At 41.4% G+C, this 14,132-nt stretch overlaps 1 protein-coding gene across 1 annotated transcript in view; it reads left to right on the top strand.

The window, feature by feature from the left end:
- LOC137294439 (potassium channel subfamily K member 12-like) overlaps positions 1-9,012 on the top strand; it is a 59,821-nt gene extending 50,809 nt beyond the window's left edge. The window contains exon 2 of the mRNA XM_067825449.1: positions 4,737-9,012. Within this exon, the coding sequence (XP_067681550.1) occupies positions 4,737-5,611 (875 nt within the window). The 3' untranslated portion in view covers positions 5,612-9,012. The remainder of the gene's footprint in view (positions 1-4,736) is intronic.
- Positions 9,013-14,132: the final 5,120 nt, after the last annotated feature.

Below are 14,132 nucleotides of genomic sequence, written 5' to 3'. Positions count from 1 at the left end.
CAGCTGCATGAGATTATCACGGATAAACGTCGAACAAAATTCGCTTATTCTGTGTTCAACCAGGCCAAACACCTGTACACAAGTCCCAAAAGCTAAATACACGATTTCGGCTTGAAGCATTGAGCATCATTCAACGCATTGACAAGTATTAGATGAGTCACGACCTGACATATCACCCCAATATACATATATGGGAACTCCCTCCAGACCATTCCATTTGAAAAAAGAGGGAAACATTCTAAATATTGAAAAGTTCAATTTCCACGAGCGAATCGTGTCGTGATGGTGTTTTGCTGAACGAAATGGCTCGTGTTAAACAGTAGCGGTATTGTTTTCACGCCACAGTCAGCATGTATTGCACGTACTTAATCGCTAATTTACCTGTGAAACCCAGTGTATTCGTCCAGATTACTTGCCCCGCCTGCTTGTCACAAACGGGTTCACTTCGCAGGCTCATCCAATACTTGTCAAACAGTAGTACTGCTGTGGTTTCGCCAGCTGCTAAACGCGAATCCACAGGGGCTTGTAACGCTGAAAACTGCCATCAAGGTATATATTGTCCAGAATGGGTATTACTAACTACTATAGTAGTTCAGCGTTACAAGCCCCTGTGCGCGAATCAACAACTGTTTAGAAAGAGTTACGCAAGCAATGATGCCCATGGTGGGATAACGTAGTTGTTAAAGCGTTCACTCGTCACACCTAATCATCAAGCAAAGAAAATAATGATTTTGTAAATCACCACTCACACGCACGCTCGCATGCTCACACAAAACAAAACAAACACACGCATACACACAAACAAGCACACCTACAAACGAACATATGCACACACACACAACTACAAAATAAACCAAAGAAAAAACAAAAACGCACATGTACATAAACGCTCACGTGCAACATGTTTACATTGGTTCCAACAGCCATCATTCTATTACAAGTGATATAACAACAATACAGACCACATGTACCAGCATCAGTCAATTTACTCGCACCCTGAGAACCTCTTTCATTTAAAATTTGAAGCATGGACGCCTTTACGTATGTGGCATGCTCATGCAGTACGCTTGTTTCGATAAAAAGTGATATTTCTGCTTCCCTTTCGCCTTCTCAAACTTGTTTCCAATTTTAAAGAAAATCGCCACTGTTATAAGCTTTGTTTGAATGTTTTACAGTTTGTTTTACACAATTTGAATTTGAATTCCACGTTCCTCACTAAGAAACTATTTGTTTTCTCTCTTTGTCCACGTTGTCCATTAGGCTAACTGATTTATGCATTAGGAGCTGTGGGGTAGCCTAGTGGTTAAAGCGCTCGCCACACCGGAAACCCGGGTTCGATTCTCAAGATGGTACAATGTGTGAAACCCATTTCTGGCGTCCTGATATTGCTGGAACATAGCTAAAAGAGCCGTAAAAATACATTCACTCACACATTACCTGGAACCAATACTTAGAACGTCAACAAATATCTCAATCACAGTTAACATGCTCTTTCTTGAATTACATAGAGCTCTCTGTGTGTCTTGCTCAAAATTAGTTTCATCTGGGTTTACAGACCCATGGCCCAATAAAGCTTTCTAAATCGATTGTTGTAAGCGTGATTTGTGTTTTTGTTTATATGTTCACCGCTGCGGACCTCTACTGTAATTGCCATGTAATAGCAATGTATAAACACGTGCTCATGATTTGATCCTTAGTGTCCAAAGGACCTGGTTCAAGCGGACAATTTGTATTATCATGGAAATGGCTACTTTATTCGCAATTATACTTGGGCGTGGATCATAAGGGCGTGTTATCGGTTGAGAAATACTAGTGTTCACTAAAATATGTCATTTGATTCATGACAACAGATGCCAAATGGTATGGGAGCATATTAGTACCAAAGTCAAACATTTTAAACAAATGATTAGATAAATTGTTACAGCTATGTACATGGCACTAACGTCTACGTAGATGATACGCTATAAATATTTTCGCCAAAAGTACCTCAGTTCACGCAGTAGAAAATGGGTACCCAGTGGGATAAATCATTGAGCTTCTATCGCCTCACAGGCAGCGAGGGGTATTCGGGGTAATGATTATTACCCCGAATTACTATTATTATTACTATTACTTAGAATATATTTAGTTATGATATATGATATCAGAACCAACAGAGGCTCAGTTTAGGTACTGTGAGAACATTTAATAATTTGTTGAAGTTTTGTTAAATGGATTTTTTTCAGTTACAAGTGGTTCAAAATTGTTTGTGTTCGATAATTAGGAAGCATGTTCGATCACTTGGCCGTTTAGTCACTGCGTTTAGTCAATCCTCAATTATTTCAATTAATCGGAAAACCACTAGCTAAAAGTGCCATCGACGTACAAAAAAGTATTCGGAAGAAAGTATTCTCTCTGAAAGTGATATCAAGAATGTGGCCCTCACAAGCACCCATACCCTATATTTGCAAGGAGCCAGTGCACTGTATTATTTCCTCTCCCTGGTCAGGGGAAGATCATATGAGTGGTGTCGTGATCCTAACTGTTTTCAGAATTGTGATATCTTCTACCAACGTCATTTCCACACCGCAATAAAACGGTTTAACATTAAGACTATGGAAGGTTGTGTTTATCAAAAGTCTGTCACCCACTCATAAAACCTCTTAGGCATATGTCATGACTAGATTTCTCGTTTGACATGTAATGACATATGTCGTGGAAGGACGGTATCCTTTGGTGTATTATCCACGTTATCGGATAGTCCCGTTTTCGCCAGAAAGAACGTACGTGTGTTTTAATTTCAATTTACACGAGTGGAGGGTAACTGAAGATTACACACACACGACATAAAGGGGTGATTTGTATCTCCATGCCGGTAATGTATCTTCCAAACACAATCCCCTAGGAACTCAGTCATGTACAGTGTTATCAGGAGCTGTCAACACGACTTTATATACAGATCAGGGGATTAATTATCCGAGTATGAAACCCGGTGTAGTCAATCAATACCCATTACTGGCTGTCTCCAAGTGAAGTGTGTATGTCTTCTATAACGGCAAGTTCTACAGATGTGTGCCTCTCGCTTTGTACATTGGCTCTGGTGTAGGAAATGGGTCATGATTGCCTTCTACTTGCTCTCTGATTGCATTGCCGTGCATTTACGCGGATGGAGGTCTTTCATAACACAAATGATTATAACGTAGATTGAAATAGTCAAACAGCTGTGTACTATGGACGAAGAGAACCCCGAAATGACGTGTTCTATCTTTACTGATACCTTGTAACTCTGTGTTCTATCTTTACTGATACCTCGTGACACTGTATTTTATCTTTACTGATGCCTCGTAACACTATGTTCTATCTTTACTGATACCTCGTGACACTGCGTTCTGTCTTTACTGATACCTCGTGACACTGCGTTCTATCTTTACTGATGCCTCGTAACACTGTGTTCTATCTTTACTGATACCTCGTGACACTGCGTTCTGTCTTTACTGATACCTCGTGACACTGTGTTCTGTCTTTACTGATACCTCGTGACACTGTGTTCTGTCTTTACTGATACGTAGCATCCCCATGCTGTGTTTAATTCCTCTGATACCTGTCCATTGTTGTGTTCTATCTGTGGTGATGTTGTGTTTTATCTGTGGAGATGTGTTCTGTCTGTGTTGATACTGTGTTCTATTTCTATTGATGTAATCAGAATGTTGTGGTGATGTTCGGTTCTATCTGTGGTGATCTTGTGTTCTATCTGTGGTGATGATGAGTTCTATCTGTGTTGGTGATGTGTTCTATCTCTATTGATGTAATCAGAATGATGTGTTCTATCTCTATTGATGTAATCAGAATGATGTGTTCTATCTGTGGTAATGCTTTGTTCCATCTCTTCTGGTGTATCCAGAATGATGTTCTATCTGTGGTGATGTTGGGCTCTATACGTGGTCATCTTGTGTTCTATCTGTGGGGATGTTTGGTTCTATCTGTAGTGATCGTATGTTCTATCTGTGGTGATGTGCTCTGTCATTGGTGTTCTTGTGTTCTGATGGTGATGTCATCAAAATGTGTTCTATCTTTACTTATATCCCCACACTTTTGCGTTCTATCTCTACTTATATCCTCACGATGCTGTGTTCTATCGCTACTTATATCCTCACAATGTGTATCCTGTGTTCTGTCGCAAACGATAATGTCACACCCCTGTGTTCCATCTGTAGTGAGGTGTTCCCCGGTGTTCCAATGAAACAGACATTACTACGTGCGAAGACAATCCTGATGACACAAACCTGTTAGATCTACCCTTGAAGATGCCTTCACTCTAAGGCCTGTTTTTCGTTACACGCCCACCCATCCAAATGTTTATCTTCATACGTTAAACCTTATAAGGTAAAACTCCTACAAGATGCAAACATTTTACATACATTATAAACGTTTTCTCTCATGATACCGATACAAAAATCATGTAAGATCCATATCTGATTATACATCCACATTAGGTCTATCTTTGCTGATATCATAAGTGTGATGTATCTCCTTGATCCTAAAGTAACCTCTCCACTCATCCCAAACCCCCTTCCCACCCCACCCCACCTCTCCCTCCTCAGGGCCATCTCTGATGGTACATAAATTCTAAGATAACGTCACGATGCGCTTCAAAGAAGCAAAATGGGAATCGAAGATACCTTCACATTTCGAAAATATATTATACATCCACCACTGTTTCCGTAAGTGTTCTAACATTACTGCATTGTATGTTGCAGGATTCGGAATGACAACCCCACAGACGGTGCCGGGGAAGGTGGTGCTCATATTCTATGGGTTTTTCGGTTGTGCTGGCGCTATCTTGTTCTTCAATTTGTTCCTGGAGAGAATCATTACGTTCCTCGCCTACATACTGCGAGCTATACACGAGAGGGAATTAAAACGGAAAGGTCTCATGAACGACTCGCGGGATTCGAAGGACCGGCGATCATCCCAGGCATCCGAGGACGAGACCCTTGATTCGTGGAAACCCTCTGTCTACTGGGTCATGCTTATTCTCCTGCTGGGGGCGGGTATTGTCGCCTGTTGTGCCTCGGCTATGTATTATCCCGTGGAAGATTGGACATACTTCGAGGCAATATACTTCTGTTTTGTGACCTTTGCTACTATAGGATTCGGTGATTACGTAGTAAGCCAAAAAGCCAACTACATCAATGTCCATTTCTACCGTTTAGGCAACTTTATTTTCATTGTGATTGGATGTTGTTGCATATACAGTTTATTCAACGTGACTTCAATTGTGATAAAACAGTTTCTTAACTGGCTGTTGCGGAGGTTAAACTGCCAGTGTCAGGTTCGAAAGCCGACTCGAACCCGTCGTAATGCAATTACCCCTGGACACTTACACAGGGGGACGAAACCTCCTGCTGTTACCGTCGCAGAACCAGATGGCGACAGTGACTCTGAGTACAGACGCAACTCGGGAGAAATGATATCAATGAGGGATTTCTTGCAGGCCAACAAGATATCTTTGGCAATGATGCAAAAACAGCTATGGGAAACATCGCAGCGAGGAAACAGTTCTAGCGGGTTCCAAGGCGGCGTGGGACCTCTAGCAATTCTGAACCGGAAGTTGGGACAGGATGAAATTTGATCCCGGTGCATGACGGGAAATGTACATTTTCCATCCCTCAGTGCCCTATTTTTAAGTGTGACAGTTATTTACTTGCGTTGTTTGGGGGTTTTAACATATACTTATCACGATCACTACTTGTGTATGACTGTTACAGGATTCATTCGTCAGTCTTGCGACGGATCTCCGTGGGAAGTCATCATGTACAGACTATTGATTATTTTCGTCACATTCATATCAGTTGTTGCATCACTTCGTAATGCAACACAATAACCGTTATATACTCACAATACACGTAATTGCAACACAGTATAACACAATTATCTAATAGATAATACCCTGATTGGGTATATTAGTTGTTCACTAAAGGTAATTTCAATATGGCCGTATTTTATGCAAAGGTCCGTGTGCAGTGAAGTATGTGGAGACTTTGTACAGGGTCTGGAAATATATTTGACTTTTGCTTCATTGATTAATATTTTTTAAACCGATACCCGATCATATTTATTTTGTGATATTATATAATGGTGTTTCCATTAGTCATTGGTTAGAATGAAGTTGTTTGTAAGCCCGGGGATACAAACTGATTAAAGTACCACAATAATAATTTACCTTCATTTTAGATAGGTAAGAATATGTGAAGATTACATAGTTCTCCAAATGTAAACTATGTTAAATTTCAGGAAAGATCACATAAATTAGAATTAAAGGTATTTGTGATTTGATATATCTCATAAACAAAGTACGAGTGACATCGAAATAGGTTAAATATTTTGTAAATATGTACAACTCATCATTATTTAAGGCAGGTGTATCTCATTAATATTCAAGTCCTAGCGTTTATACTTTAATGAAATGTTTTCGTCGAAACCGGGTGTATTGCCAAGTTTCTTTTCAGTGCGGTAAAGCAAGGTTGGATAACATACGTGTAAACAAACTCTCGTTTTAACAAGTATGGTCTACATCTGTCTTGAAAGGTCCAAGACGCATTAGCACACCAAAATAAAAAAAATGCAATGAGTGTATGAATCTGAATCTCCCAGAAACAAATCCGGAGTTCCGATATCCAATATGGCCGCCACGTAAGCCATATTGAAAATTCAGCTTTAGGACCAAAGAACTGTACATGTGATTAGGCATGAATAACTAGTATATGAATCCACAAAGCCCAGTTTGATCACGGATGAAGCATTTGTATCTGCATTGACAGTCAATTGAAACGCATATTCGATGTTTTAGAAATAATTGTCAAACTGACACAAAAAATCTAATTCAGTTGTTCTGGATATTTAGACACATGTTAACACAACAACGTGGTAGCACGAGCGTGAATCTCATCTCTATTCGCTTGTTGCGCAACATCTGAATTCACCATCTGTAACTAATTCCTCATCAAAACACATCATTCCGGACTGGAAATATTCAAATGGCGAAGTAGAATAAATTAATCTTTTGGCCCACAAGAACTACGGATATATTTTACAACGTAAAAAAATACTACCAGTTCATTTCTTTCCCATTTGCGATGTTTGAACTCGGAACCTGCCCGTTTTCAATTAATAGAAAAAACGCTGAAGACCTCTGAAATAAGCCTTTTCGACACATTTTACAATTACCCATAAATTGAGTATTACCATGAAGTTTGCAAAAACAACATGAAAGTGGTGATTGATGGAAGGCTAATTTTCTTTGGGAAGGACGCATCTGATATTCAGTACGATTTCTAGAGGTTTTCTTATACATTAAATATCCCGGGGCAAAAACTGGCTGTCATCAAACACTGTCCGTCACCGCTAAGATTTTCTATTCTGGAGCAATTACTTTCTGCTGCTTTCTGAGGGACCTGTCCCATTGGTTTTATCTTCCCCACTGGAAATCATGTTATATTCTGGATTTTATACTTTTTCAGTTGAGAAAGCTGAACAATGTGAGGAGCTTGAAGTCGTTTATTTTTTTGTGATACAACGTATCGATTTTGAGGCTGTAGCAATGATATAGGACATCACCCTAACACCGAAGGCCTATCTTCAGCAGCCCGTACTTGTCGTGTAAGACAATTAACGTGATTAAGTAGTAATTTCTTTCATGCATGTCATCGTACCCCAACTGCATAATTCCATGCTCATGGTATCAATCATTAGAATGCTCAGCCCAAATTGATTTTTGCAGTTGTAGATGGAAAATTACTTAATGCTATTTAGATACGAACAAAACATCATTATCTTCGAGGACTGGAACGGCAGTTAGATGACTGATATCAGTATTTCACACGTGAATACCTTGCCATGAGCTTTGCGTGCATGTATTGATTATATGTTAGTTGTTAGGGTAACTGAGGTCAAAGAGTCCATATACTGAATAATGGTGACTAAAGAGATCATTAAGCTCACAGCAAGGCTCACGTGTTCCCCAATCAAGTCTCCAGACAACGCCCAACCGTCCACGGGTTTCTATTGTCTTCAACAAATAAGTTGTTTAATATGACCATTCTGATACAGCGGACGAAGCCTTATTTCAGGCAAACATTACTATGACACGGAAATTGGTAGGTTTCAACCTATCATTGATGTTTTAATGATGTCGGAGGATGTGCCCAGGTCATCATGTTTACACACACTGCCCATATGACACAAAGCAGCAAAACATGTCCATTCTCACTGAACCTTCTGAAGAAGCCTTCCATGGTGGACGGACAAATCAGCCTCTGCACCTCTTCCACCTCGAGCCCTTGTGACCCGTCTATAACCATGGTGCAATTGTCATCACAAGGATTATCAGATCTCGGTGGAGATTTGCTTTGTCCTCATTTGCGGCGTGTTCCGTTCCATTTGCCACAATCGCCAAAATTTGAATTTTCGGTGAAATCCGTGCTATGATCATTACCACGATGCCTCGACCCTATTTCCAATAACGTGGTTACACGAACAATCAAGCCGCTGGCACCACTGATTCCTGTTTATCTGGCTACTTAGACACACAGCGCCGAGAAGACATTTGGACAAACGCGTTTTTCTTGAATTGTAGGACTTCCTGGAGTAGGTGGAAAATATAGGGCAATTAACACGGAGAGTAGTTTAACACATGCTGTAATTTTTTTGGGGGGGGATCTTAGGATACAAAGCCTGGAATGGACCAAAAAAATACAAAAAAATGACGAGACACATTTACGTTTTTTTGTGATATGTTACGGTGACGATGTTCTTCATTACGTCACACAGATTTATACTGCTCAAAATAAGTTAAGAACCACGTGGTTCTTTCATATTACTCTAGATCGAATACTAAGACAGCCAGTGCCAAGACAAGACAAGACAAAATAACTATATTAATAACAATCAGTGATCCTTAACTGTTTTGAGTAGTATATAGCCTGAATACACCAAGGTGGAATAAATACTTATGGGAAAAGACCACACAGAAAATACAGTTTGTCCTTGACAAACTAACTAAAGAAATAATACAAATTAGTTGATCCTAAACCTCCTTTGAGTAGTATATACCCAGGACACTCTAAGGTGGAATAAATATATAACTCGAGAGACGACGAGTACAATGCCTGCAAGATTTCTTGGAATTAGAGACCCAGAAGGGTCCAAATGTTCCAAATGCCAAGATGTGACCAAATTCTGGGCGCTCTCATACATGTATCAGGATGTTACTGTTTCTATCTCCACCATTTTGACAGTGAAAATGTCGACTGTTATAACTTACTTTCTGCAATCACATCTTGTACAATAATGGTGAATGTTTTCTGACTAAAAGGCGTATCTGAACTGAGATTTGTACATCATTTTGTATTAAACTAATTTCGTAATATGTTTGTCCCATGTTATATTTAAACATTGATCGTTCATCATGAATTTGGTTTAAAACCACTTTTAGCACTGTTCCATTTCTAGTGAATGAGTGAGTTGAGTTTAGCAATATTACAGCAATATCACGGCGGGGACACAAGAAATGGGATTCACACATTGTAGCCACTTTGGGATTCGAACCAGGGTCTTCAGTGTGACGTAACCACTGTGCTACCCCGTCGCAGCCTATTTATAACACGATTGACTCGTCATTGTATTCCAATTGCTACGATCTATGCTCATGCTCTTGATCACTGCATTGTCTGATCCAGACTCGATTATTTACGGACCGTCGCCATTCAGCTGGAATATTGCTGACTGCGAAAACAGCGCACAAATAAATCTCCTTAGAACTGCATTTCAAATTATTGTAAAAAATACCTATTGAGTGAGTGAGGTTTTACGGCGCTTTAGCAATATTACAGTATTATCAGGGGCACCATAATCGACTCTGGACCAGACAATCCAGTGATCAACAACATGAGCATCGATCTGCGCAATGGGGAACCGATGACATGTGTCAACCAAGTCAGCTAGTCTGACCACCCGATCCCGTTAGTCGCCTCTTACGACAAGCATAGTCACCTTTTATGGCAAGCATGGGTTGCTGAAGGCCTATTCTACCCCGGGACCTTCACGGGTCGCAAACCGTTAAAGCACATTGTATGATAGCCCGTATTAACATTATCTTCACTTGTATACTTTGTATGTGCGAATCATTACAACCATTACATAATCCATTGATCTCAGGTAGAAATCACTTGGCATAGGGTATTTATGTCCCGAACAAGAGCGACCGAAAACACCTCACGCGATGTTTATTGACGTGTTTTCTGTCGTCCACACTTTCTATCAAAACGATAATTATCATTGTACAATTATAAACCATGGGTTTAATTTGAATTATTTGACATCAGTGACATTGCAATGAATTACCAGTCTCTATATCCATCGAGACCTCTTCTAGTGCAATTGACTCGCTATACAGCAGCGGGCCGTTCATAATAGAGACGGGATCAGACAATCCAGTGATCAACAGCATGAGAATCGAACTGCGCAACAGCGATACGATGACATGTGTCAACCAAGTATAGTTTGACTACTCGATCCCGTTAGTCGCTTCTTATAACAAGCGTGGGTTGCTGAATACCAATTATATCCCATTGAGGCATACAGGCAAAGTCGTTGGTACTTCCGAGGGGAGTGGATGCAAGCCAACTACAACATCTGTCACGTATCAGTTCCTCTGTCTTCTTAATCGAATGCAAATGTTGCATGCTGGTCTTCAGGGAACTGTATCAACTCACAGCATTGTGATTCAAATACATGTTGCCATTGGCACATTCTCGTCAATTTCAATTTCCGTGTCACTGACAACGTTGTCGTTGTCCATGTAGATGTAGAGAACACACAAGAGGGAACGTGCCTTGACCAACTTGTCGTGACTAATATGTCACGTAGACGCTGTACTTGTGTAGGCAAACACTGCCGTATCAAACTTGGAAGCTACAGCTGTTTCGAAATTATAATTTGTTCCCTACGTATGTCTGATTTAGTCATCATTTCGTGTGGACTGCAGCAAGATGTGGATTGCAGTAAGATGCAGATTACAGTACATGCAGATTACAGCAACATGTACCTTACAGTGATATGCAGATTGCAGTGACATGTGGATTGCAGTGACATGTGGATTGCAGTGACATGACTGCAGTGACATACAGATTACAGTAACATTTGGATTACAGTAACATGCAGATTAAAGTGACATGTGGATTGCAGTGAATTGATGACTGCAGTGACATACAGATTACAGTAACATTTGGATTATAGTAACATGCAGATTAAAGTGACATGTGGATTGGAGTGACATGCAGATTGCAGCAACATGTGGATTACAGTAACATGCACATTAAAGTGACATGTCGATTGCAGTGCCATGAAAGAAAAATGATTACAGCAACATGCAGATTGCACTAACAAAGCGACGCAGTGGGGTGTAAAAGTCAGAAAATCAGATATCACAGAATATCAGATATCACAGAAAATCAGATATCACAGACAATCAGATATCACAGAAAATCAACGATACCTAGTGATGAATAGAGCTGAGTGTCCTGTTACTTCCATACAACCTACTGGCAACTACAGCTCTGCAATACCCCAAGACAAACAAGGCAGCTTCTGTTTTCAAGGCGTGTAGAATTTCGTTGTGTCGAGTCAATGGACTTTTCATCACGAATCGCCTGTTTTAGAAACGGAATTTCTTAATCTGAATATGAATTTTGAAGCTTGCTGAATCTGGTTTAGTCACATCGCAGCTATGAGCTCATCTTCCACCGTTCTACTGGTACTGGACGGTTAACACACACCAGCGATTCTCTTCTGCAACATCGTTCTCCCTTAGCTTGCTAGATATGTGGATAAAGCGTCTACCTTGCGAGGGCGGCTGGGTAGCCTAGTGGTTAAAGCGTTGGTTCGTCACGCCGAGCACCTGGGTTCTAATCCCCGCATAGGTACAATGTGTGAAGCCCATTCTGGTGTCCCCCGCCGTGATATTGCTGCATTATTGCATAAAGAGACGTAAAATCACACTCAGTCGGTCTACCTGGTGAGCAGAAGGTGAGTGATCAGATCCCGAGGCCGAGTGAAAGCATGATGCAAGGATATGGTATTTGTATTTTTCCCACCATGAAGAAAGATGAGCGGGGTATCTCACGGACATGGTGAATGGAACGGTCGCTTTCCCACAATGGTTCAGCCACGCTCTGCTTCAAATCACCTCTCCATCTCTTTTGAAGTGTTCCAGCAATGAAGTCAGAAATGGGCTTCACACATTGTACATATGCGGGGATTAGAACCCAGGTGCTCGGCGTGACGAACCAACGCTTTAACCACTAGGCTACCCAGCCGCCGTCGCAAGGTAGACGCTTTATCCACATATCTAGCAAGCGTGGGGAATCGAACCCTTGTCTTCGTTGTCAGGTGTGGCAGTGTAGCCCCTTTATTAAAGGCCCGGATTCGATTCCCCCAATTAATGCAATGTGTGGAGCCCATTTTAGATGTCCCTACTGTGATACTGCTGAAATATTGCAAGAAAGCGGCACAAAACCTAACTCACTTGCTCGCTTTCCGGCGTGAAATATCAACGCTTTCTCCGCTACTTACCCCCACCGTCCCCGAAAGAAGAATGAGTGAGTGAGTTAGGTTTTACGCCGCATTCAGCATTATTCCTACTGTATAGCGGCATTCTCTAAATAATGGAGTCTGGACCAGACAATGCAGTGATCAATAGCATGAGCATCGATCTACGCAATTGGGATCCGATGATATGTGTAAACCAAGGCTGTGAGTCTGGCCACCCGATCCCGTTAGTCGCCTCTTACGACAAGCATGACTTACTGAAGATCAATTCTAGTCCGGATAATCACGGGTCGAAAAGAAGAGTGCACTGGACCCCGTGAAACCTTAATCAGTACAGACATCCTACAACTGTGGCGGTGTCTAGGGAAGGGGGTGGTGAAGGGGGCTGTGTGGGAGCCCCACAGACGCATGCTTCCATTACAATGTTCAACTCTAAAGAAGGCATTGATTTTTTCTCCCAAGGGAGAAGCAGAAAAGACACTAACAGAATTTGCCAATCGGCATCGGCAGAAATACTACCACAGTTCCTGTGGTCAATTTGCCAGAATGGCATCTCACGTGGCCAGGGCGTGTACGGCGTTGCGATGGCGATAATGAAAGCGCCCCTGGGGTTCTGGCAGACTGTCTTTACACGGCTCCCCCCACAAGGCACTGTATGTAAATCCTATCATACAGCAATGATGCGTTTACTCACTGACAGCTCCCATCAACACGCTGAGCGAGTGGAATACAGTGTCTTCATCTGTCAGTCGTCATCAGTGGCCGTCAACTCATGCTAACCACGATGCAGACCTTTTGACCCGGATGTAGAAATACTAAAACTGAACCCTGAACGATATCCCTATCACCTAATGCATCTGAATGTTCGTCTTCTCCGAAACCTTTAACAGTCATTCTAAATACCAATGTTTTATACCTTCTCGTTCTCGAACCCTTGACCGTGGGGTAGTGTGGTTGGTGAAGCGTTCGTCATGTTGAAGATCCAGGTTCGATTCCGCTTATGAGTACAAAGCATGGATACCATTTCTGGTGTGTCCAGCCATTATGTTGCAACCTGTAAATATCATGGTTAGACCTGACTTTCAGTAAGCCATGCTTGTCGTAAGGGGTGACATATGGGGTCCGGTAATCAGGCTCGCTGATCTGGTTGACCAAATGCGTAAATCAACACTGTTGATCACTGGATTACCTAGTCCTGACCACCAAAAAGCTAGAATATTGCCGATCGTGGCGATTAACCATAGCCAAAGCATAACATTCCTGGAATAGGCTAAAAGGGGCGTACAACTACTCTCACTCACCCTATATGACTCTGATTCATCGGTCTGTCACTATTCACAGTGTGCTCATTCGTAAACACCGCTTGAGCTACAGGTGGGTTAATATGCCATGGATGAGTTTACTGAACCAAACTGAATCACAGGAAGCATTATCTTTTACAACGAAACCTATTGCTGAGGGATTTGTCTATTTCCTCTGGTGTATCGACCGCAACGCTAACCAAACGTGCCCAACATGAATAAAACAGGTTTATTTCTCCAAAAATA

Source organism: Haliotis asinina, chromosome 8, assembly GCF_037392515.1.
Source record: "Haliotis asinina isolate JCU_RB_2024 chromosome 8, JCU_Hal_asi_v2, whole genome shotgun sequence".
In the NCBI taxonomy this organism is placed as follows: domain Eukaryota; kingdom Metazoa; phylum Mollusca; class Gastropoda; order Lepetellida; family Haliotidae; genus Haliotis; species Haliotis asinina.
The sequence above is the reverse complement of the archived record's forward strand: the minus strand, read 5'-3'. Positions and strand labels throughout refer to the sequence as shown.